The sequence below is a fragment of the Drosophila tropicalis genome, unplaced genomic scaffold (genome assembly GCF_018151085.1).
Source record: "Drosophila tropicalis isolate 14030-0801.00 unplaced genomic scaffold, ASM1815108v1 contig_593, whole genome shotgun sequence".
NCBI classification, from domain to species: domain Eukaryota; kingdom Metazoa; phylum Arthropoda; class Insecta; order Diptera; family Drosophilidae; genus Drosophila; species Drosophila tropicalis.
Window position 1 is genome coordinate 2,860,540 of NW_027173070.1, and position 25,750 is coordinate 2,886,289.

The window sequence follows — 25,750 nt, forward strand, 5'->3', positions numbered from 1 at the left end:
AACTGGAAGAAGGTGAGGAAGGGCAGACACAGACACCGTTAAGCCGACAGGAGACACAAATGAAGAAGGGCAGACATGAAATTGGTAGTAGATAGACAACATGGAATCATATTAGTACCTAGAGAGCGACAACTGGGGAGGGCTTGTCACACTGTAACTAACTGGCAATGACTAAACGGGAGTACATATAAATACAGTGGTTTGTGGGTCGTGAAAAAGTAATCGATAGAAAGAGGATGATGGGTGAACTCTTTTTAGTTCTTCCAACAGGCAATAGGCGAATTAGGCGTTTATGTAACGTGTAAAAGTGAGAACCACTTGCTTACTGATGCACTGGGTCATGTTATTAACCAGTTTTTATGCTTGGGGCATTGAAAGATTCTCAGGAACGGAAATATGTTAAATTTGCACGTTACGCAACGATTCTTTCCCCTGAAACTACCAAATGTCGATATCAAAGAGCGATTCTCCCCCATGAAATGACCAATTTCAGACCCATAAAATGTACACTTAATTCCAATACTATTTTAGGTAACTTCTAAGCAATTTGAGTACTAGTTTATCACGATGTTTTAGTTACCTTTAGTAACATTAATTTAGTAAGGCTTGAAAGAGATTCTCTATCTGGATCTGAAGGCTGTTGGAAAAGGCACTTTTCTTGTACCAATTCTTAAAAAGGATTCATCCCAATGTGCAGCCAATTTCGCTGACTCTCCGTCATAATCATGACAAGCGAGAAATATCTGCTGCTACTTCAGACTGTCACAGAGAGAGACAGAGCCCAACAGAGCCCAACAGAGCCCAACAGAGACAGGGAGAGGAGAAAAAGTAGCGAAAGGAGCCGAGACATAAAAGTTCCTGCCGTTGACAAATATGTGTGTGGTGGAGGCAAACGACAGAGGAGAAAGAGAGAGACACAAGTGTAGTAGTGGGTGGTTGGATTTTTCTTTTCATTTTTTGCTTTAATTGAAGCATTGCACAACATGAACTAGAATGAGAGCAAAAGGAGAAAAAGAGAAATCACGCACGTGCGTCTGTATGGGAATGTGTCAAGAGTGTTTGGAGTGGTGGGTGGCAGAAGAGGGGGGTCAACATGAAAATGGAGCTGCCCACTTGCCAAAACGATAGCAGGAGACATTTATTTATTTTTACCAAGTAAATAAGTAAACTCTTATGTATATATAATGAAAACCAAACCAGACGCGTTTTGCATATTAAATCAAAAGTTTTGTCTTCGTCATTGGCTCGTCTCGCGAGCCTCGCGTATTAATTAAGAGACCGAGACCTGCTGACAAACTTCTTAAAGATACCAATACCTACCATATCTACCAGAATGGAACTTTAAATAACCGAATCCGAGATGGTGGGGATGCGATAATAATAAAGTAAAAGGCAACAACTCCCCGAAAAATGACTATAAAAACGTGACTTAAGATTTGACATTTTTGGACATGCCACAACAGACGACACGAGTGTAGTAAATTCATAATTCTGGGCGCCAAAATTATATTACGATTTTTCGTCTTTGTTTCCTTTGTGCCTTTTATTTCACTAGACCTCGAGCTAATGAAGATGATATATCAGATGGGGAGAAAGATAATGCATCTTCTTGAATTTACTATGTGCTGTGAGCAAATGCCTGATTTAGATGATCTAACAAAAACAAAATAAGGAGAACGATATGCTGTAACTAATTGAAATTTATATTTAAGACCATGAAATGAAAGAATATATGTAGGTATACATGGAGAGAAAATGGAGGCATGGAGAGCAAAAGAGAGTGAGAGAGAGAGGGAGGAAAAGAAAACCTCCCCCAACGTTTTGAAAGGAAAATGCAGAGCTGAGTGAAATATGGCAACAGTGCGCAATGACGAAAAGATGTTCTAACTAAATTTTTAGACACATTTAGTTAATAATTTATTTAGAGTTTGAGCACTAACTAAGAGAGTGAGTTGAGAGCAATTATGATGCTCTCAGCTTCAAGTGTGAAAGGATAAGGGAAAACTCTGTCAACATTTAAAGTAAACGGTTTTTCTTCTTTCACACAAAAAGGGGGTGAAACTCCAACGAAAATGGGAAATGAGGAATGAGAGGGACAGCAACTGCGTGTGTGTGTGTGAAAGAGAGACAACACCCTAATCCCATATGATTTTGACGTGGGGTGAAAACTTGAATTTTATCTAAAACATTTAATAACTTACGAGAAAAATCATTTTCAGTTCATATTCCAAAAAAGAAAAACGTTTCTACACAATAAAAATTCTTCTCCTTTCGACTGGCTCATAAATTGCCAGTCATGCATTTGAAGTAGTCGAAAAAGAAGCTCTTAAAATACTTTGAGTTAAGACCCTGGACAAAAATCTCTATATATAACTTGAAGAAATGTTTTCGATTGAGTTCTGGTAAAGTTTTAAAGTTGGCTGTGCTCACAAAAATGTATGACAAATGTTTTTAATGACCAAATTGGGACTCGAACGGAATGTGGATGAGCGTTGTTGCCAATTCTCAAAAAAAGTTTTCCAACTGCTGCAACTATGACAATCTCTCATTACTTTGGCACTTGGCATAATAACTAATAATAAACCATACATAGAAAGGAGAGGAGACAGGCCATTAAAAATAAATCAACTATCGAAGCACCAGGAGAATCCACATTGAAGCCAATTTCATGTTGCAGCAGCTGTGCCCCATCCGAAAGGCCAAAGTGGAGCCCCTCTCCACTCCAAGTTTAAACAAAATGCCGCTGATGCTGCGTGTGTGTGATATGCCCCATTCGTTGGGGCAGATGAGAGATATAAAGAGGAGGGGACAGAAGGGGGACTTTGGTCTATGGATCTACATCAATCATTTGTAATTATACGCAGGCTTTTTTCTTTTCTCTCTCTCCCTCCTCCTTTTCAAGTTGTTTTCTTTGCCTGCTCCTTTTTGTCCATTCTTCTTCAACGGAAATGGTTTTTATTTTGGCAGTTCACTGATCTTTGATCTTCTTGAGTGAGGTAGAAGAAGAAGAAGATACTCTACGTGTCTTTGAGACAATTTACGAATGTTTTGAGTGGCAGGGAAGAGATATCGTAAGTGCAGTGTAATAGGAAACTGATGTAACACCAAGTGGGGTGAGAGATTTAGTAGAGAGTGGGACAGAGGCAGAGATGGAGCGAGGAAGCTTTAATAGAAACTGCTAAAGAAACCCTACAAGTTTGCGATATCTAAATAAATTTTGTTATAAATGCAATATTGGATATTCTTGGAATAGATTTTTCTATATCTGTAAGTATGTCTTATTGTTTACACTGAATACGGAAAATTGATAAGCATGTTGTCATAACATGTCATAAAATATATATAAATAAAGATCTTCTTTAGAATCATAATAGATCTTCTTTACTTGGAATCATTTCTTAGAATAAATTTAAGACCAATTTTAATCATTTCTAAATACAATTATTTTATGATAATACACGAAAATACTTCGATCCAGTTAAGTTCATATCTAAACATACTGTATTTCAATCAAAAATAAACTTAAGAATTGTTTTTACCATAAACTGAAATAGTTATTATCAGTTGCGCGCCTCATTGAAAGGTTTTTACAAAGAGAAGAATTTATGCTGAAATTTTCTACTTGGATTTGCTTTCTTTATCCTCATATGTATATATCCATGGTTGTTGTTTGAGTCTGACGAATCAAATTATCAGCTTGATACACAAACACGCACAAACACATAGAAACAAAGGCAAGTCATTCATTCTTGATGCCCTATATATTCAAAAAGTAAATTGGGTATATTGAAAGTGTGTACACAAGAAACTCTTGATAAATTCACATTCTCAAAGCCCACTACAGGGTATTAATCTTTCAGCCGTTGTTCTCTACCCCAGCTTATGAGTTACTTTTCAAGTGCAGTGGAAACTAAACCAAAACTATATATATATATGTATATATGTTTGTTGGGCATATTCTATAGGTTTATTTGATTCGCACAAAGTTTCAATTGTCTGCTTCCTGTTTAGATGCATTATGACAAGAGAGAGAAGGAAACACTATAGAGAGAGCGAGATACACAATAAGACTCTGAGTGAGCTTTTGTTTTTAACATTTTCATATATAGTTTGGGTTCGTGTTGACTGTGCGTTGAATTTCAATTAAATTAAATGCGTTTTTTGCACTATACAACAAAAGAGAATAACAAAAAACTCACAAAATTTCTCATATGGCGGCAAAAATGATTTCAATTAATTTAAATTGAATGATGACCCTACACAATCAGCCCCCAAGACAGAAATATTCTTACCCCAAGCAACTTGAATAAGAATTATTTATTTATTTTCTTAGTGTTGTGTGTGTTTTTTTTTTCTATGAGCGGCTTTCATTGGTATAGTTTGTTTGTGGCATTTGATGAGCTTCGAGCTCTTTGACAATTGTTTTGTTGCCTTTTTTCATGTTTTTTTTATAGTTTTGGCTTTTTTTCGTTTTCATTTGCCTGCTTGAAATTCTTAACATGGAATTTGTTTAACTAATTTCAATTTTAGCACCCGACAAAAGAGTTTTGTTCGTGATCTCGACATTAAGTATACGTCACGTGGGTTTTTATTGCAAATTTAATTGGACCTCCCCCAGATGGGGGGAAGGCAGATGAAAATTCGTGTAACAATTATAAATAAAATTATTGTTTCTCCATCTGATTGAAGTTGGCTTCTCATTTCATTAGATTTTTGCATTCGAATCGCCAATAAATTGCCAATTGAGTTCAATGAACAATAATTATTTTTAAACATCTTTTAGGCAAATGTGGCCTACTTTTAATTTCAAAATAATTAAAAATCATTTAAAAACTATAAGCAAAAATATTATTATTTTTGAAAGATGCGACTTCTTAGATACTCTACTTTTATGATAATTAAAAAATCCTTTTTTTAACTTTTTATAATATTTCCTCCCAAAGAGAGTCAAAATGTCTTTTTAGCCATTTAAAATATCTTAAAAATATTCAATTTGTTAAGAAATTTCTGCGTTGGCAATTTTATTTATTTTTTCAGGAATTTCTGACCCAGAAATGGTATAACTCTCATTTCTAAGCACAATTTTACACATTTATCTTTCAAAGAAAGGCAATGAACCACAAAGTTTATCTGCCACAGAGGCAAACACATGCTTGCACACACACACACACACACACACACACACACACACACACACACACACACACACACACACACACACACACACATTCTCATCTAGGCAAAAGTAAATATCAAAACGCAAACAGCAGTCACAATAAAAAGCCACAAAGAAACAAAACTGAATGTAGAATGTAAATGTTAAGTAAACACAATTAAAAATGCATAGAAATTGTGGGTATTTAAAAAGAATCCAGAGAACCCAAAGAGAAGTCCGATACCCAGTCGTAGAGATCATTGGAGCGGGTGGGAATGTGGAGGGGGGGAGAATGTGTCAACTGTGTCAAGCATAGCCAAACAGATAAGAGCGAAAACTGCAGCAAAAGTAAAAGTTCATCATAAAGGGGAGTGAAGAGAAGTGAAGTGAACTGAAGTGGAGTAGAAAAAGAGCTTTAAATATTCATTTTTTGGGGGAAACACATAAATATTGCACAATTCGTAAAATGAAACAAGAGATTTTTCAAAAAAATAAATTTCCATTCTATTTTAAGTATCTTAAAAAGAAAAGAGTTCTTTAAGAAATGGGCCACAACATTTTACATTAAAATTTTACTATAGAAAATATTTTTCTTTAACTTGAATGGCAAGAAATTTTCTTCATTCTCATAGAAGTATCTCTATTATTATTATTATTATTATTATAAGTATAGGATATAGTTTTAAACTATCAACCTAACTATATTTTACAAGCACTGGCAACTAAGGCCTTCGGCTTAGACGAAAACTACATCCATACACTAGCCTGGGATTCGAACCCGGATCCTCGTTGTTCAGTTGCTCAAATGACTGGGTCACTTAGACAACTCGTCTACCGAGGACTGCAGAAGTATCTCTAAGATACAAACATTTTGATAGATTCAAACTCAACCAAACGGAATTCTGAGATACTTGTAAAGGAAGCAAAAAATTTTAGACAGATTAAAGTTTAAATTTTTCAAAATACAATGTAAGTTTTAATCATTTAATGCCTATTTGTATCTTTAAAAGACTTTTAAATAAACATTTAATTGAAGTAGTTGTTACATCACTTTAGTAACAAGTATTATTTACGAAGACGTCAAAGAATCAGGGAAAATCCAAAGAACCAAATTAATTTCCGAATATTTATTTTGTTCCTTTTTTAAAAAGTTTTAAACATTTTGAAGTAATGAAATACCCCATGCGTTTGGTTGCATTCAAAACAATTGGAAAATTTCAATTTTGTATTAAACTTTTCCGATGAAAAACACACACACACGTACAAATACAATAAGGAAATCTTTGAAGAATTACTCACCAAAGACAGCAACAGCTGCGAACAGCATTAGCCATTTGAGGCGTTCGTTGGGCATATTATGGGCCATATTTCCGCCCTGCGACGACTAGACGAAGGAGGAGCAGGAGTAGGAGGAGCTGGTTAAGAGGTGCGTGCCGCGGTGTTTGGTTTATTGATTTTATGCAAAAATCCAGTCAAAGACACTCTTTTTCGATGTGAGAGTTGAGTCACCCTCTGCTGAAATAATACGAAAGGAAGTAAAATTTTATTATTTTAAATGTTTTATTTATCTATTTGGTTCGATCGATCTATCGATCGATTAAAAAGTCCAACCTTGTTGCTAATGAAATGCAAGTAATTTGATTAGTTAGGCAACAACAACAACCAAGAGCAACATAACCAACCCCAACATAAACAACCACCCCCCATGCCCTCCCGTTTCCCACCTCTGTTACTGTCCCCGTCAGTTTAATGGAAATCGAACGAATTCCACTAGAATTTCACCCCTTTTTTTTGCAATTCAATATTGCCTCGTGAATGAGTGTGCGTGTGTGTGTGTGAATGTGTAAACAATAGAGGCATGTGGGCGGCTTTCAAAGGGTGTGGCGTTTAGTTGTGCTCTACTTGTGGTCGTCCGTCGTTCGCACAAAACAAACTTGTCAGCTGACCCGGAGGAGATAAATATTTGCACAAATTCACAAGAAATATCAATGGAATCTTTGAGACATATCAAAAGGAAAAAGGTTGTGAAAACTACTCAAGCGAATCGAAACTTAGGGTGTTACCCTTTCTCATTGTATATGAAAAGGGTTTAAATCTAAAATAATAAGAAGAGAAATCGATACAATTTTTCCAGTTCTAAGGACTCGATAGGTTAGTTTAGCCTGTGGGGATAAAAATTCAACCCCGCTTAGAACCTACAGTAAACAAGTGCCATAATATGCATATCGATGTCGTTAATTGTAATACTGAGAAATATAACAATCCTGGGATACTGGAAATGGTCTTAATCCCCTTTAATCTGTAAAACCAGAAAAGAAAGAATACGTACTTAGACCTATTCTGAGAACTAAGAATACCGTCCGATATTTCAAATTCAATCCTTCGTTTTTAATTTTTAAGCTTATCTTGTATTTAGTTTAAAGTCTAATCCAAGTTAGAAATTAAACGAAAGATGGACCGATGACCCTCTTCCCATAGTTCGCTTCTTCCCGCTTTAATGCCACTAAGTAGTCTAAGTACATTTGCATTAAGTAAGCCATAGAAACGATTAGCCTAAGGCAACAGCAGCAAATGGAGCAAATGTTAAAATTGTAAAGATATGGAAACGATTTAGAATATGGATGTCATTAATTAAACCACAAATGATGGCCAAATGGTTGTCGTCTTCTTCTGTGTCGCCTTCTGTTGTCCATAAAATGTCACGCGCCTCCAACTAGTCCCCCCGGTCCCCCCTTCTAACACGCAGAGTGTGTTGTCAGTTTTTCAGTAAACTTTATGACAGACAGGAAGTCACGATTTTACATATTTTTCTGTCTTCTTCGTGAATGGTGAACTTGGAGTTCCACTTGGTGGGGTAATCCAGTGGATAATAGTGTCAGATTTTCAGAGACTCTAGTCTTTTGTGTCTCGCCTTTGTTTGTGTGTCCATAGATTGAGTTTATGTGTGGCAATTTGTTGAGCTTTTTCTAACGCTTAATTAAAATTTAAGTGGATTTTCTTAAAACTAAATTGAAAAGGCAACGTTTTTTTACGATTAGCTAAATGAATTTTATTTTACATTAAATTGAAAGCATGCGGCAGATCTATATATACCACACACACACACACACATGGAGAGAGCATAGTTTACTTGCTAGAGGGGAGGAGGAAAGTTGCGCCTGCGCCGCCGCCGCCTGCGTGAAGCGTGCTTCTTGTGAGTCAAAGTTGTTGACGATCGTTCCGAGGGGGTTGCTTGGCACACTCTTCGAGCGTGTGTCAGAGTGTGTATCTAGCTTAGCTTTTGGAAATTGGTCTAATGAACTCTTTGGCAAGGGTTGCTAAGCCAATTGCGTAGCTACTTTACATTTTATTCCAGTTTATTGCGTAGTTTTTTAAACAGCTGCCTAGACCAAAGAAAGGAAGGACATGGGCGTAGCTAGATAGAATCAACTTTTTTGTAACTAAATAGAAGTAAAAGAGGGACATCGAAGGAGGCAATTGTGTTTGTTTAGAAGTTCGACTTAAACCAATTTCTCTCCAGTTATTTCACAGGACATTCTTTGCCAATCCACACTTGCCACTCTCTGTAATAGAAGCCCGGGAAAGGGCACTTTGTTAGCGATTTTCGCAGTTTCTTTCGACCAAAGGAGAATTTTCCCATTCTTCTCCTGCACATATGAGAAATACTAGTGTTGAGAGATTAGGCAAAAGGAGAAAAGACCGAGGAAGATTAGTGACAGCGTGATTCTCCCAGAATTCTCCCACACTTTGGGTAAAGGGGAATACGAAACTGATGGGGAGGGTATCAGGTGCTGGGTCTCGATTTCTACGAGTAGTTGTCGACGTCCCTAGTTTTAGTAAGTTATTAATAGCTAATTTATTATATACGACAATTGGTAATCGATTTCTGGAAATTTATATTGATCCTCTTCCATGTTTAGGTATCCACAACATAGTTTAGTGATATATGTTTATATGTATAATATATCAATAATAGTGTGAATAATATCCTCCTATATTTTAGGTAATTTTTGGCATTATTTGTTGCTCCACCTAAATTTATGTAAATTTTTCCATTTTGTTCATTTCTGTATGTAGTTTCTCTGTATTTTCTCTTGCTCTTCTCTTTATGATTCATCTGTCAAATGTTCAGCATCATCATCATGAGCAGCAACTGTCGAAGGCTGGAAACGTCGCACCCATCCTACATCATGTGGATATAGAAAACGCAAAAAAAAATTTAGCTTGTTTCAATTTAGAAAACATCTGTTTAATCAGTCATCGCCCTGAAGAGCACCAAATAACCCCCTCCCAGCCCGTCCCATGTATGTGCCCCTCCTCTACTTAATACAATGTTTTATAGCATCTAGCCACCCCATAAACCCTGATCCCTGTCCGCTCCTATGCCATATAATCGCGTGGTAAAATCAACGAATCAAAAATTCTGGCATTACTCATTCCGGTTGTTGTTGTTTTTTGCCTTTGTGTGTCTGGTAACTAAAAATTGGGGTGACGAGACGCCGATATTTTTTTGTTTGCCATTTACTGCAGTCAAACTCTGTTGTTGTTTTTCGCAGTTGTTGTTGTTGCGGTTGTTGAGGTTGTCCAAGTGCAGCGGCCCAAGGCAGGGTCGACCATTGTCCAGTTCCCAGACCCAAAAGGGAGCAAGACTACACATTGCGCCTAATTGAGATTCAAGTGCATAAAAGAATAAAACTCTTTACATACTAACGAAAAATAAAAAAAAGGTTGAATCAATACTGAAATATTTGCAAATAAAGAAGAAACGAAGGAATCTCAACTTGCTGCAGACACAAAAAGGGAAATGACACATGGCACATGGCACTTAGCCAAAAATCGACAAGAAAGAAGGACCAGCGCCTAGCAACACGGGATATTCCATATCCTGTAAAGTAGTCTTCAACTGGAGGAAAAAGAAGGAACGGAGAAGAGGCAACGAAGGCGCAACACTTGCAAAATCAAATAAAAGGGCCAAACAGAGCGGTTTTTCGAAGGCAGCTGCAAGGGATTTCAGAGAAGTCTTTCTAAATAACAGAGGGTTGCTCACACACACGCACACACACATCCGCAGGGACACAGAGATTCTCGGCGTATGTGTGCCACATGGAAAACTGCAAAGGATTTTTACAAAAAAGGATGCTTCAAAAATGAAGAGGCCTTAGGTAGGTAGAGGGAAAAACTACCTGACAGTAAGAAGACAAAGGACCCAGGAACACAACCAGCAGCATCATCAGGACACAGGTTGCACACACTCACACTCACCCACACAGAGACACTCAAAAACAGAGTTGCTTTTTGTGCAAATCGAAAAGCGCATGCGCCGAAAAAAATTTACTGAAAATAATCGCAATTACATGAAGCGAATTTCCAAATGCAATTTTATCAATGAAATTTTAGGCAAAAGTCGCCAACTTTATGCTGAAAACCAAGAGCAAAAGTTCAACTAATATTTTGTACTCCTCTTTTGCCAATTTGTGGGCTGTTTATTAACTAATTCCAGCAAAAAAACACTTTATCTTCACACAGTCACACCCTGTTTGCCTGTATGTGTGTTCTTTAGAAAAGGATTTCCGCAATAGAAATCCAATGAGAATATCAAAGAAAGTGAAATAAATAACAAAAATTAAAAGAAATTTCAACTGTTTGTTAATAATACTACTTAAAACATCAATTCCTTGTCACGAAAGCGGAGGGGGGGATAGTGGGCGTGGGCAAAACACATACACACACACAGGGGCACAAAGGAAGTTGCCAGACACTGGCAAAAAAACGAGCCAAAAAACATTTTGCATTACCTTTTCGATTTGGCTATGCAAAGTTTATGAATATTTGTATTTGTATTTATTATTATTTGTATTTGTTTATAACACTGGCAAAAAGTGCTAAGTGTAGAGCAGGGGGGTATGTAACAGGGTGCCACTAATCCACAGGGGTGGCGACTCTGAATACAAAAACTCTGCCTCACTTACACTCACTCACTAATACACACACAGACATGCAGACAATGCTGCTGGCTTTTTTACTCTGCTTTTTTCTTGTTGTTGTTATATTCTTTAGCTTTTCGTTTATTTATTATTATTTATAAATTTTTATTATTGAGACGCGCGCTCCCTCGCTCGCTCGTTTGTACGACGTCCCACCACCGAACTCAACCGGTTTGCGGGGGGTGTTCCGTATTCGCATACACTAACACACACGCACACAAACAAACGCACGCTACAAAACGCCGACGACACAGACGCAGAAACTCCGTCACGACACGACTATTCGTTCGAACACCGCTTAGCTCAACGGTCGAAACAAGACTGAACAGGATTATACGTTCATGTACGTGTCGGCGAACGGTTTGTTGTTTTGGCGGCGGGGGTTGGTGTTGGCACCTGTGGCGCTATACCCCTCGCGGGAAATTTGTTTAATTCGGGGAAATTCTTGTGCGGGGGAGAACCTCCTTCTCAAAAATGCCGGTTTAGTTTATTTTATAAACAATTTAAGTACATACATATGTACATATGTACATACGTACATACATATGTACATAAATACATACATATGTATGTATGTATGTATAAATACTTATTATTGCTTTGTTTACACTGATTGTAAGAGTTTATTAACTAGTACACGTAATTAAACATATAAACAAATAATAATATTTATTAATCTAAGCTTGATATCTTCTTCGGATCTTGTTTGTATTCCAAATTAAACTACATATGTAGAAGCATTTAAAAATAACTTCAAAACGATCGGTCAAACAACTTTCGGTAAGTATTGTTTGATTTTTGACAATTTTTAATATCTAATCTTTTAGGCCATGTTTAACTTTTAATTAATTAATGTTAAAAGATAACGGCCTTTTCAATTTCAAATAAGTGAATAAATAGTGGACTAAGTAGTCGGAGCCGGTTAACAAATAGTGGGAACATTTAACTAAATAAAGGGATTTTTGAATTGGCGTTCTTTTTGAATGAGCACTAGAACCACTAAGGTTTATTAATATTAAACAACACAAGAAGTAGTCTAAATGGGTATAAAGAGGACCTGCAACACGCACTTAAGGATTGTCCGCAGGACACACCAAGGTGCTGGTGCTAAGGCCGAAGAGGAGAGGAGGGAATCAGGTACGCATTATTATCATGAGTTTCTAGCTTTAGCAACAGGTACCGAATGGCATACTGTGGATTCTATTCGTCGCAGGGGAAAACCACCTGTCGACTGTGTGGGTTTGTTTTGAATGCAACAGCTGAAAATAATTATACCATATAGTGGGAAATTTATTACCCACAAATAAATAGTTTTATCAATTAAAGGATTGTTAATATTTTTTATTAATTTCTTTGTTGTAGCTTATGGATAAACTACTTTGAGCGCTTACTTAATGATTATTTCTACCAAATCGTGGGAGTTGAATACATATCGGGGGTCGGACGAGGTTAATCAAAATTATTAACACAACCAAAAAGTCTGATTATTAAACTATATTATATTAAGTTTAGATAGTTAGATTTAGTAAATGCATTGGTAAAGTTGACACATAAGGAGAGAGTCTAAAAGTTATGACACGCATCATAAAAAACTTAATATAAGAAAATCTTTACAGGGGGGAAGACATTTAAAATTATATTCGTAACTTATACTAACTAAATGAATTAACTTAAACATATTAGGGTTTATATACAGAATAGTTAAAACAAATCATAAATTCTTTGCGCAAGTTGTTTAACTGAAGTATTTGAGCGAGTATTTTCCTTTTTCTCTTTTTAAGTAACAATTGTCAAGTCTTTAATTTTTTGCGTTGGGGAAATGCTTAGAAGGTAGTAGAAAGTTATTTCCCGTGGGAAACCCTTGGTAAAGTCTGCTATATATTTAAATTTTTCGTTTGGACGTATTATTCTGTTTTGTTCAGTACGATTTGTCTATAGCTAAAGTGAGTGAGTGACTGAATCAGAGTTAAATATCGGTCAGGCATTAGATATTAATAATTAATGCTTAATTAGTTAGTTAGATGAGTATTTAGAGTCTCGTGTTTAAACAGTTCGAAAATTAATCAAAATTACTAACAAAAAAAGTATGGAAAATAGAATTCAAGTGCAAGGTGAAATATTTTTAGACGAGCAACAAATTGTTGGAAATTGAAATAGAAGTAAAATCAATCAATTGACTTTGATCGAAATTAGTTTTTCTTTTGGATCATTTTCCATTCTATATCTATTACTCGTTCGTATCTTTCCTCTCTTTATGCTTTAAGCTTTTATCATCTGACTTATTTCCATATTTTTTGTCAACCTCCTTCTAAATTCGTAAGATTTGCATTCTTAATTCTTGCGTGTGGCATCTTGTATGATGATTTTGTTCTTTTGTCGCGTCACCTTGGTGGATGTGGGTGGAGGCATCAATAGCTTCAACTGATCTTGTCGTATGTTGGCCAAAGCTTTATCTTTTATCCTAACCCCACCAGTTCCTCCAGCTGCTGTGGTTGTTGTTGTTGTGGTAGTGGTTGCCGTGGCCATTGTGGTTGACTCAATTAGGGCGGTGGACTCATCTGCCGTGGAGGACCCACCACCAGCAGCCGCTGCCGCCGCATACCGTGTGAGTACCTGGAATTTGGCAAATATATTTCGCCCACCACGTTCCTTGTCCTTGTATTTGTCCAACGTGGCCGCCGTTTGTGGCTTCTTAACAAGTGCTTTATTCTTGTAGAAATCCAATTCATAGTCACTGCTCACAGTGGTCGCCTGAGATGTAGTGGGAGCCAATGCTCCACCATAGCTGGCCGAACTGGCTGACGTTTCCTCGGCCAAATGGCGAAGCATTAGGGTCAGCTTCATCTCATGTTGCCGCTGCAGGAGCACAGCATTTCTCTCGCCCTCCAGACGGGCTTGACGCACTGCATTCGAAAGGACACGCTCTTTCCATTCCCAGGCATCACGTTCCCGCTCCAGTTGCATTAATTGCATCTCCAGTTTGCGCGACGAGTCACGCAAATCGATGACTTTATTAAAGTATTTATAGAGCAGAGTGCGCATCTCCTCCGGAGAGAGTTTATTGAGACGAGCCATCAGCATTTGCTCGCCCTTCTCACGCTGCAATCGTTCGCTGGTGTCTATGGATTTGTGGCCACAGATTAGTTCATTCTTGAATTCAATTGCCGCATCAATGGCCTCGATGGCCTCATCACATTCGAGCAATTTGCGCTCCTCTCGCTGGGTTAGAATCTTATCCCGTTTAAGTTTACGATCGAGATGACAACGCTCCTCCAGTAGAAGATCCCGAGTGCCTCGTAGATTTCGGATCTCATGCCTTAGACTCTCCTGCTGGCCATTCTCGTCAAGATTCTCGGATTTCTCACGCAATATATGATTGATTTGGGTGATTCTGGCCTGGACAACCTTCAACTGATCTGGATGCGGTGCCTCTACTTTGACCAGTTCCTTGTTGCTCGTATCGCGTGCCTCTCGCAGTTTTAATAGCTCCAGTTCCAGCTGCTCGCTAAGTTTGGTCTCCTTCTTGTTCTTTTTGTGAAGTTCCTCGATTTGTTTGCGTGACTCGGCCACAGACTGCTGAAGTTTCTTCAGTTTCTGACCACTTTCGCCAGCAATGTTTTTCATGGAGCTAAGATCCTCCAGACGCTGATCAATGTGGGCAATGATTGCTGTCCACCGTTCAATCTCGGACTTTTCTTTGCCCTGAACCAAAGCCTTGGCCAGATGTTTCTTTGCCTTGTCGCATTCCGCCTCTAACTTGGCCTTTTTCTTGTTGAATTTCTGCTTGGCATGGGAGCGTGTCTCACTGTTCTTGACCAGATCACTGATGATATTCTGTTTGACCTGCATGGTCTGTTCGATCTCCTTAAGTTGTCGCTGGCGACCCTCAATCTCTGCATGAAGTTTGCGCAGTTTTTTCTGCAGCTGTTCAATTGGAGCATTAATGGCAGCAGCTGCAGCTGCTGCCTCACCACCCGAGGAACTATCGAGGGGATCCAAAAGTAGCTGGGCATCGGCTGATGGAGGAGGAGCATGTTGAGTTTGCGCTACCCGATTGAGCATAGCCAATTCGGCGGTACTGAGACTGGCTCCGGGTTGAATGCTCCGTCTACGGCCACATCCGCCTCCTGCTCCACTTCCACCTCCTCCCCCATCCGTTTTGTCTCTCTCCTGACTTTGCATCACGGCTTTTGGTTGCTTGGACAAAAAGTCCTTATGCTTATCTTGGATCAAAGCATCGGTCTTGCTTCTAAACTCATCCATCAGACCCTCTAATCTTTCAGCCAGATCGGGACGTTGAGATTCATTGTCCGTGTCGTTATCCGAATTCTGTGGCTCACTGTGAGACTCCTCTGGCTCTTCGGCTTCTTGAATGGGCACCAGAGCCTTCTGGGAGCGTAGCGCCTCGCTAGAGCTCAGACATTCCTCACATTCTTGCTTAAGGAACAGCCATTCCTCGATCTGTTCCTTCTCTAGATCGCCAATTGCTTGAGAGCTCATCAATCTAAACGAAGAGAAATCAATAAAAATATTCTATAGCCCGAAATGGAAACCACTCACTTGGCAAATAATCCTTCCGCATTGGATACCAACTTAAACCACTGACTCGCTGCAAATTGAAGTCCAAAATTGTCTGTCGCTCCTTGAGGAGGATTGTCTGCAGGATTATGCGGTGGAGAAATGGGCATATTGTCATCGGAGAAGGTGTTCATAATCACATAATTCCGCACACATTGCACTTTGAAGGCAAACTGCAAATTTCCCAAAGTCTCGACAAGATGCTCTTCCAGCGGGGAGACACAGAGGATGACCAGAGTCTGGGCTCTGCCGCCGAATGAATCCTTTAGCAGGGTCGTCAATGTAGTCTGGCCGTAGGGTATATTTCCATTGACACCATACATTATGGTCGGATCGGTTAGCGTATTGACCACCTGCTCCAACATCTGGAGACCAGCATCATGAGGATGCCCTGGTGGCGGTTCACCCCAGCGCTCGCTAGCGCATAAATCAGAGAAACTTGCCGTAGATAAACGATGCTGTATAAGTCCCTCCTTGGAGACCCAATGTTGTTCCAGGGTAAGAGTAAACAGAGTATGGGCAGGAGACGGTTGCCGTGCAGACAAACCCAATTGAAGCCAATGAAAAACCTCTTCTATATTGTTGCAGTGGACATTTCCCATGCCCAGTAGATCACGTATGTCTCCTTGGCAGATCTCTACAAATCCCACATTCACGGCATAGGTGCGATCTGTATGGCCAGTAATATGATTAAAGATCTCTCTCACACAGCGTTGCACTACGCCCTGATCTGCCTCGCTAAAGTCGCCACAGTCGAATCCATGGCCATAGAGAGTGTAGCTTTTGCCTTGTCCCTTCTGCCCGTATGTAACCACCGAAGCATCGAATCCCTCGAGAAACAGACTTATCAAAGGAAACACTGTCTGATGGTAGACCTGACTCTGGCTTGTATTGCCACCCAAAGCATGGGTTACTGGCACAGTGTGGGCACCAACTTGGATTAGCCCAGCGGCTATGCTATCCAAATGCTGAGCACCACCTGGAAGAGCACTGGGCAGACCTAAAGCCGAAGCTGCTATCGGAATGGCTTGGACACAGCAGGCGGAAACATTTTTGTTGGTATCTGCCGCCTGCTTCACCTGTTCATCGGTATGCACCTGCTCTTCCAGTTGCTCCTCCGTTGGACAATTACCATTAGCATCTGGGGGACGCTTTGTTTGGTCATCATCTCCCACTGTCTTCTGTTCAGTTCCGTTTCTATAAATAATTTAATGTTTGTTAGATCTTCCTTTTTCGCCTTTAGCAGCGCAATTTATCCTGTCTCGGTTATGTGTTGTTTACCTTTTCTCATCTGTGTGTGGGTAAAGGCGCACAGCCACTTGAATGGGAATCTCCATGACTGATCCTGTGTAATGTGGTGACTCAATTTTGCCTTGGTTTGTTCTTTATTTCAAACATTTTAGTTGTTTTTAATTACAAAATTACAAGAAACCAACGAAGAAAAACCAAATCAATATAAGTTAGAGTGACCTTAAGATTTGCAAAAAAAAAGTGTTGCAAACGTCAACAGAGGAAGCTGAGTTTGGCAGTTAGCGTTGGCGGGAAGTTTGTAACCGCAAGCAGGCATTCTTCGTTTAAAATTCAGAAATGATTTAGTGAATTTATACCGTTTGTTTATTACATTTAATATGAAGACACTTTTTTGGTAGTTTAAAAACATCATGAGAAAATGAATAGTTTTGGCTGTTTACCAAGGTCAAACCAATTCATATGTTTTTTACTACAAGTAAAAAAACACAAAAAATTATTTTTGACATCTTAAATAAAAGACATAATAATTTAAAAGAAAAAATAATCTACAATGAAGAAGGATTTTATTACAGTCACTATTTTGTTCGCGTTCACAATTATTTTTCAGTTAATGGTCGCTCATCACTAAAACTAGCTTTTTTTTTGGCGACTTTCTTATTTTAGCCGGCAACCCTTCTTGACATTCTGACTCGCTAACGCAGCGCGTGTTTTCCTTGCGCAAAAGTAATTAAATATATTTTAAGTTTTAACTGCGTATTAGAATTCAAAAATAATGTCCAAGCGTCGCATTGAAGTAGGGGAGACTTATTCCTCTAGCAAACCCAAGAAGTAAGTACATCCAACCAAACAAAACAATGCTGTACCCTTTAATTTGTTTTTCGCTTAGAATGGATCCGGAAGCATCCACATCAGCTGCGGCATCGGCAGCAGCTGCCGCCGGAACTGTGGCTCAAATACTTGGAGGATTTGTGCCCAGCAAGCAACCACCAACCATAAATACCTTGACGGGCAAGGCGTATTCGGCTCGCTATCAAAATCTCTATAAGAAGCGTATCAGCTTACCTGTTTTTGAGTATCAGACAGACTTTATGCGTCTGCTGAACCAACATCAGTGCATTGTCCTGGTAGGTGAAACGGGTTCTGGAAAAACCACACAGATTCCCCAATGGTGTGTGGATTTTGCAATATCTAAGGGCCGCAAGGCGGTGTCATGCACACAACCGCGTCGAGTGGCTGCCATGTCGGTGGCACAACGTGTATCTGAGGAAATGGATGTTAATCTGGGCGAGGAAGTGGGTTATTCCATACGTTTTGAGGATTGTTCTTCACCCAAAACTTTGCTCAAATACATGACCGATGGTATGTTGCTACGCGAAGCTATGTCTGATCCTATGCTAGAACAGTATCAGGTTATACTTTTGGATGAGGCTCACGAAAGGACATTGGCCACCGATATACTTATGGGTGTCCTGAAGGAGGTGATACGACAGCGAGATGATTTGAAATTGGTTGTCATGTCGGCCACATTGGATGCCGGCAAGTTTCAGCAGTATTTCGATAATGCTCCACTAATGAATGTGCCGGGTCGAACACATCCCGTGGAGATTTTCTACACACCTGAGCCAGAGAGGGACTATCTAGAAGCAGCTATCAGGACAGTCATTCAAATACACATGTGCGAGGATATTGAAGGTTAGTAACTGATCAAATATGTCGTAAATTTCTCTCTACATATTCTCTCCTGCCTTTCAGGTGACATTTTAATGTTCCTCACGGGTCAGGAAGAAATTGAGGAGGCTTGCAAGCGAATCAAACGTGAAATTGACAATCTCGGCTCTGAAATTGGTGAATTGAAATGCATTCCTTTATATTCCACCTTGCCGCCCAATCTGCAGCAGCGAATCTTTGAGGCAGCCCCACCCACAAATGCCAATGGAGCCATTGGTCGCAAAGTTGTCGTCTCCACCAATATAGCTGAAACCTCACTGACAATTGACGGAGTGGTCTTTGTTATTGATCCAGGATTTGCCAAGCAAAAGGTCTACAACCCCAGAATTCGTGTCGAATCCCTCTTGGTGTCACCCATATCTAAGGCATCGGCTCAACAGCGTGCCGGTCGTGCTGGACGTACGCGTCCAGGCAAATGTTTCCGCCTATACACAGAGAAAGCATTTAAAAATGAAATGCAGGACAACACTTATCCGGAAATTTTGAGATCAAATTTAGGTGGGGCATCTTAATCTTAATTCCCATCGTTATCTTTCGTAATGTTTAATTTTCCTTTTTTTAGGCACTGTGGTACTTCAACTCAAGAAACTGGGCATTGATGATTTGGTTCACTTTGATTTTATGGACCCTCCAGCACCAGAGACTCTGATGCGTGCTCTCGAGTTGCTCAACTATTTGGCCGCCCTCGATGATGATGGTAATCTAACGGATTTGGGCGCTGTCATGTCGGAATTTCCATTGGATCCACAATTGGCCAAAATGCTGATAGCCAGTTGCCAGCATAATTGCTCCAATGAGATTCTATCCATAACGGCCATGTTGTCGGGTGAGAAATTTATATACTTAAATGCTGAACTATCAGTTTAAGTAGAATTTAGGTGGCAGTTGGGGGGAGGTAATTACGTAGGGAAGATATTGGGGTTATCGAGTTTAAGGTATCAAATTGAATAATATTTAGTTGGCATTTTAGTTTAAAGAGGGCAATCGAAAGCTGCTTATAATTTTTTATACTTCTTCAAGTTAAATTAAACACTCAAATTGTCAGTAGATGTCTTCCAATTAAAGTTTTGAGAAAGCTTTAGATTGCATCCTGAATTTTTAATGAAATGTTTTCTGTTCCGGGGCTTTGTTAGTTTTTCCTTTGCATTACTTTTAAGTCAATCGACCGACAGACTGACGGAGTAGGAAACGTGCAAAGAAAAAAGTTTGTTCAATTTATTTGTTCTTTGCATTCAACACTAAAGCCAAGTTGCACGTGCGTTAGAGAAAAGCGAAAAGAAAACCCAACATTTACCGTTTTGGTTAATCTTGAGTATAAGGCTTCTATTGAGCCACTTTAAGTCAAAAAGATAAAGAGAGAAAGGAAAACGCACTTGCAACATACAACTGCAACGAATCTTTAAATCTAGCCTCTAGATTGCCTAGCTGACACAAAGTAAGCACAATATACATATAATATCTTTCGATAAACAATGTTATGAACTTTGCGCTTAAACATAAAACATAAACATAATTCATCAAAAACCAAAAGTGCCGCAATGCTTTGTCCGACCCAATGAGGCCAAAAAGGCTGCCGACGAGGCCAAGATGCGTTTCGCCCATGTTGATGGAGATCATTTGACTCTGCTGAATGTCTATCATGCCTTTAAACAGAGTGAGTAACTAAAACAAAGCACTTGGAATGCAATTGAGTAACTAATATTGTTTAATTTTAGGCAGCGAGGATCCAAATTGGTGTTATGAGAACTTTATTAATTTCCGTTCCCTGAAAAGCGCTGATAATGTGCGACAACAATTGGCCAGGATAATGGATCGTTTCAATTTGCGTCGCACTAGCACAGAATTTACCTCAAAGGATTATTATGTGAACATACGCAAAGCCCTTGTGCAGGGTTTCTTTATGCAGGTGGCGCATCTAGAGCGCACAGGACACTATTTAACCATCAAGGACAATCAAAACGTGCAACTGCATCCATCGACTTGTTTGGGTCACAAGCCCGATTGGGTAATCTATAATGAATTTGTGTTAACCACCAAGAACTACATACGCACAGTGACAGATGTGAAACGTAAGCAACTATTTGGTCATCAAAATACGAAAGTTTTCTTAATTTATTTCTCTAAATCTTCTCTAGCGGAATGGTTACTCAACTTGGCTCCCCAGTACTATGATCTTAACAATTTCCCACAATGCGAGGCCAAGAGGCAATTGGAGTTACTCCAGCAGCGCATAGAAACGAAACAATATCAAAAGGGCTTCTAAAATCCACATCAAGAGTCACTTAAGTTTAATCATAATAGAACATTATGCTTTTTTTAATTGGAATCATATTTTTATCACTCAATCAAACAAGAACAATTCCGTTAATTAACAAATGAAATGTGAGGAAAAACATCATACTTTTCTGTATCTCTTTCTCTTTAACCATTTGTCTTTTGAAATTGTATTAGTATAACCAAGTACGTGGCTATAGCCGATGCAAACTGTAAAGATAACGGTTTTTGTGTTAGTTGTAATCAAACTCCACAGTATTTTCCCCTTACCGACGTTAAAATGGTGCGATCGACACGGCACAAACCGCTGGCCGAGAAATCTGCATCCGCTACAAGAAGATGTTGCCAGAATTTCTTAACGGCCTCCGCTAAAATGGGTTCGTGGACTTTTCGCTCAATCTGACAGACAATTTTGATAGTCTGTTTGGATTCACGTGCCGCAATGTGACAAGGCTCCACCACCATGAGCAGACGAAAGGCATGAAATAGAATCCATATGACTTGTACCCACAAATAGCCATTGTTTCGATTGCTAAGCATCTCCAGAAAAAGGAAATACGCCGTGGCCACCAAATGCAAGAGACAGGAGACCAAAATAAAGAGAACTGCTATACCATAGGAGCTGGACACAAGGACCACACATTTGCCCAGTGATTCATGATTATCGGCCATGGTTTTGATGAGTAAGCCTTGATTTTTTGCTGGTGAATTGCTGGCCAGAGATTCTTGATTCAATTTGGTTAAACTCGAGTGCAAACTCGTCACTGCCGGCGGCAACATCATGGGATTAAAGTTCATGGTCTTCACTGTGCTCACTTTTAACAGTTTTGGTGGCTTTGAGGGTTTGTTATCTAAGAAGGGAATAGAGTTAATTAATTTCTAATTTGAATACGCCACTTACCTTCCAAGAAACTGCTGGTCAGCATTAAGTTTAAACGACCATAGCGACGACCCAAACCGTAAGCAGTATTAGCGAAATTAACTTGCAGTCCCGTGAGTATAAAGTAGAGGCTGTAGAATGGTATATACCACTGCACGTTGATCTCTGGATGGTGGGGAGAGTAAATATCATCAACATTATCATAGGAAAACAATCACCTACCCGTATTGGCATCATCCTGATTCATATCCCTGGCTATACGTATCCAAATCCACACATCCAATCCAACTAGCGACGCAATCGTCAACAAAGATGCAGTAATCATTCCCAGCGAGCGCCAACGGTCTCGTTTGAAATTATTGTAGGCACTCAAAGTGTTGTCAATGATGCAGAGTCGTGAGTTTAGCTCCTGTGTGGCCTTTAGACCAAACAGGCCGCAGTAAATACCCGATACAATGGCCAAAACGACAACGGATACATCAAGAGCAGTCACTACCTTTGCGGTGGCCGAATGCATTCTAAAAGATGCACTTTTGATTTGATCAATCAAACATTTTTAAGTGATGCAAGTGATGAAGCGTGGAAAGAGTTGAGCAGGAGGTTCAGATATAGTGGTGGAGAAAGAAGTAGAAGAAGAAAGTACAAGACAGAAAATGCAACAGAAGTAATAGAAAGAGCGGAGAAGAAAAGCCATGTAACTCGAGAGGGAGAGTCTATGATAAGTGACTTGAATGGGGATTTGAAGTTGGAGCTGATAAAGCGGCTTCAATGATTACTAACTATAGAACTCGAAATTCGTTATAAAAAGGGGAACTTTTACCCCTTAAAGTGTCCGTTATTTTATTTTAAATAGGAAAGAAGACAATTTAATTATCCAATAACAAGCACTTATCATAGCTCAAACGCTCTCCCATTACCTACCGTATGGGAATTTTCGAATTGGCATCAAAAAGTAAACCCCGATAAGTAAGAAAAACTGCAAATGGATTCACATTGAGTTTCAAACTTCTCCGGATTAACTCCAAAAAAAAACTCTCACCCAAAATCACACACAATGAGGCTGAATATATGGTAAATGTCCAACTTCGCCGGATTTCTAATTGTGCCTTGGCATTCCTTAGTACACGATACGGAGCCAGGGACATTAGTTTACTGACATAGAATATGCCAATGCTGGGTTCGGATATTTCCATATTTTCACAAGAATTTCTCAATGATAACTGGCGAATGAATCGCCAAATACCAGGACTTAAATTCTAAAATAGAATGAATGGTATATTTGATATCAAAGCCAAATAATGCGCTCCCCTATTTGATTACTATTAGTGTGTATGATGAATGTCTGGGTGGGGGTGGCGAGTGGGGGCAAAGGGTAGACCGTCTAAGCAAATAGCAAAGGAGCGACCCTTCCACCTGCCTGGCTGGCCACTGTGTGTGGTTGTTTTGTTTACTAAAGTTTGTCTGCCACCGTAAATAATAATTAGCGTGAGAAAAACGCCAATCATTTTGGACATAGGAGCCAATTAATTTTGGAAACAAAATGTCTGCGTTGACAGCTGGACGAAAAAACATGAAAGGAGCAGGATAACATTCGGCAATCTTTCTGCTGCTTTATTACAATTCTCTCCTTGGACAAAATAATCTCAAAAAAAAAAAAGGAAAATATATTTATATATTTAATAAGTTAAACAGAATAAGGAAACTCAAAAAGGAAGGAGCAAAACATTCTTCTAGTTCTGCTGCTGGACACCAAAGGCATTAAAAATCTCAATCCAATAGCCATCGGGATCCCGAATGAAGGCCAAACCCTTCATGCGACCGTCATTGGGTTTCTTAACGAATTCCACATTATGCTCCTCAAAACTGAAGAAGATTATAAGAGTGTAAGTTGGCCAACAAATGAGAGGAATCTTGCACTTAATTACCGTTTGCACGCAGCATAGACATCTGGAACCATCAGGCCAATATGACCAAAACCACGTGGTTCAGTGTTGCCTGTGTGATAGCTCTGATCGGGATCGGATTCAGTGCCCCAATTGTGGGTTAACTCAATGGTGGCCTTACGACTCAATGCCCAACTCTTGCGCTCCTGTTGATCTTTTGGTATATCAGCTGGATTCTCATAGCTGTAATTGAAATAAAATTGAAATATCATCAACTGATAACTGCCATATCGCACGTAGCTAGAGATAACCTTACCCCATAAAGTACAAGGAGAATTTGGCCTCTGGAAAATCCAATTTGACCAGCAAGGTCATGCCTAAGACATTTGTGTAGAAGGGCAAAGATTTGCGAGGATCCTTGATGCGATACATGGTTTGTTGGAATAGGAAATCCTGAAATTAAGTGGGGTAAGCATAATTAAATCTGTATTGCCATGTGCATCGTCTTAGTCGTCCCTTTCTCGTGACCATATGGACAGCATTTTGGATAATCCTTTTACTCACCTTGGTGGCTGGATCGCGCTTTGCGCATAGCTCATCAGCTTCAGCATTGCTTAGTCCTGTAACGTCACCCATTTTGCTATAGTTTGTTAAAAAATTTTCGATTTGTTAAACACCTGTGGCTGCTGGGAAGCCGAAATTGCAAATGTGACCGTAAACAACAACAACAACCATTGCAAAAATATTGCCACTTTTTAGCCATAAAAAAGCTAACATCTGTCTATCGATAACAATTATTGTTATGTGCTGCCTTTTAAAATGCAATAACAGTTACAGAACTATCGATGACAATTAAAAGAGTTAAAAACAATTTAGTCCGGGATTTTAAGTAATAATAGGTTTTGTGAATTTATAAATATTTAACTTTGTAAGCTAATTTTGAAGTATTACCATGAAGATTTTAAAAAGTTATTTCCTCATGCATATTCTCAGATTTGAAAGCAACTAATAGACTTGAACTAGAACCTTTTTTTCAATTTGGGTTTTTAGTATCCCATTTGGGATATTAAATATTGTATGATTATTTCGACCTTTTCTAACAGAAAAAGATTAAGTCAAAAATTCGATGTTAGGAATTCCTTTTCAATTTTAATATTTAGCTGGTGATGTGCCATAGAAATGATTATTGATTAAAAAGATAACTTTCCTCTTCTGACTTAGTGTTTCTTAAACTAATTACCCACCAAAAATACCAATAGATGTAAAATTTAGATGCAAAAAGTTTATATACATTTCGTCGTTCATTTTATTCAATTTGAATCGTTAAGTCAGGCTGCTTCGTTTCCAAACTATTTACATGATCAAGGCATTTTAAGGGCATTTTCTGTGTGTCAGGTTTGAGTTCCCCTTCACAATATATATATCTATTTGTATATATATGTAGGTATATATGTATTTCTTTCGATTTTTCTCTATGTATATATACATTCATTGTTCATTGTATTTGATTTGTTGACTGTTTCGTGGTCATTCATTAGAACTAATTTAACTGATCGAAATTTGTTGTATAGTTTTATAGCATGTTTCTATATATGTGGTCGTGTGTTTGTGTGTATATATGTATGTATATATATATCTATATATATATATATATATGTTTGTATGCAGGTATAATCATATAATATGCTTAAACATTAAACTTAGTTGGTTTGTTATGCTTTCTCATTAATTAGTTCTAGATTATATAGTAATTTATATTGTGCTTATGATTATCAGAATTGTTGTTATAGATTTTTGTTGTTGTTGTTTGTAGCCGATTTGTTGGTGTTGGTTTTTCATTATTTTTATTTGAAATAAAACCAAATTATTATAATAGACGGAAATCTTGAAAATTGAAATTAGAACATGAATCTATAAGATATACATATGTAGTATATGGCCTGGAAATTAATTAATTAACATTATGTAAGAGTATGTGTAAATGGTTTCATTTTGGTTGGTTTTCGTTTCATTGTTT

The 25,750-nt window shown here is 38.6% G+C and overlaps 5 protein-coding genes across 7 annotated transcripts in view; 1 reads left to right on the forward strand and 4 right to left on the reverse strand.

The window, feature by feature from the left end:
* The window catches only part of Dscam1 (Down syndrome cell adhesion molecule 1), a 67,614-nt gene extending 56,172 nt beyond the window's left edge, over positions 1-11,442 (reverse strand). Inside the window, exons 1-2 of the mRNA XM_068291073.1 lie at positions 10,951-11,442; positions 6,455-6,670 (exon numbers count right to left, since the gene is read on the reverse strand). Of these exons, the coding sequence (XP_068147174.1) occupies positions 6,455-6,521 (67 nt within the window). The 5' untranslated portion in view covers positions 6,522-6,670; positions 10,951-11,442. The remainder of the gene's footprint in view (positions 1-6,454; positions 6,671-10,950) is intronic.
* A 1,456-nt stretch (positions 11,443-12,898) lies between these two features.
* On the reverse strand, positions 12,899-17,200 carry cos (kinesin-like protein costa). The gene is made up of 3 exons (XM_068290259.1): positions 16,999-17,200; positions 15,700-16,914; positions 12,899-15,643 (listed from the first exon to the last, which is right to left on the reverse strand). Exons 1-3 carry the CDS (start codon positions 17,052-17,054, stop codon positions 13,471-13,473), a joined length of 3,444 nt encoding a protein of 1,147 aa, XP_068146360.1. The 5' UTR covers positions 17,055-17,200; the 3' UTR covers positions 12,899-13,470.
* A 434-nt stretch (positions 17,201-17,634) lies between these two features.
* Dhx15 (DEAH-box helicase 15) lies at positions 17,635-21,096 on the forward strand. Of its 2 annotated transcripts, XM_068290359.1 has the most exons (7): positions 17,636-17,796; positions 17,855-18,660; positions 18,721-19,194; positions 19,259-19,522; positions 20,228-20,350; positions 20,412-20,765; positions 20,832-21,096. In XM_068290359.1, the coding sequence occupies exons 1-7, from the start codon at positions 17,741-17,743 to the stop codon at positions 20,957-20,959; spliced, it is 2,205 nt and encodes a 734-aa protein (XP_068146460.1). In that variant the 5' UTR covers positions 17,636-17,740; the 3' UTR covers positions 20,960-21,096. The 2 variants fall into 2 exon arrangements, with proteins under 2 accessions (XP_068146461.1, XP_068146460.1); XM_068290360.1 differs by lacking the exons at positions 20,412-20,765; positions 20,832-21,096 and having other exon boundaries at positions 17,635-17,796; positions 20,106-20,237.
* A 21-nt stretch (positions 21,097-21,117) lies between these two features.
* Gr43a (Gustatory receptor 43a) lies at positions 21,118-23,043 on the reverse strand. 2 transcript variants are annotated; one of them, XM_068290362.1, is made up of 6 exons: positions 22,890-23,043; positions 22,772-22,826; positions 22,073-22,368; positions 21,872-22,015; positions 21,241-21,821; positions 21,118-21,180 (listed from the first exon to the last, which is right to left on the reverse strand). In XM_068290362.1, the coding sequence occupies exons 1-6, from the start codon at positions 23,041-23,043 to the stop codon at positions 21,118-21,120; spliced, it is 1,293 nt and encodes a 430-aa protein (XP_068146463.1). The 2 variants fall into 2 exon arrangements, with proteins under 2 accessions (XP_068146463.1, XP_068146462.1); XM_068290361.1 differs by having other exon boundaries at positions 22,073-22,380.
* Positions 23,044-23,435: 392 nt separating this feature from the next.
* On the reverse strand, positions 23,436-24,454 carry Glo1 (Glyoxalase 1). Its single transcript, XM_068290206.1, has 4 exons — positions 24,298-24,454; positions 24,050-24,186; positions 23,776-23,976; positions 23,436-23,713 (listed from the first exon to the last, which is right to left on the reverse strand). Exons 1-4 carry the CDS (start codon positions 24,367-24,369, stop codon positions 23,581-23,583), a joined length of 543 nt encoding a protein of 180 aa, XP_068146307.1. The 5' UTR covers positions 24,370-24,454; the 3' UTR covers positions 23,436-23,580.
* Between the last annotated feature and the right edge of the window lie 1,296 nt (positions 24,455-25,750).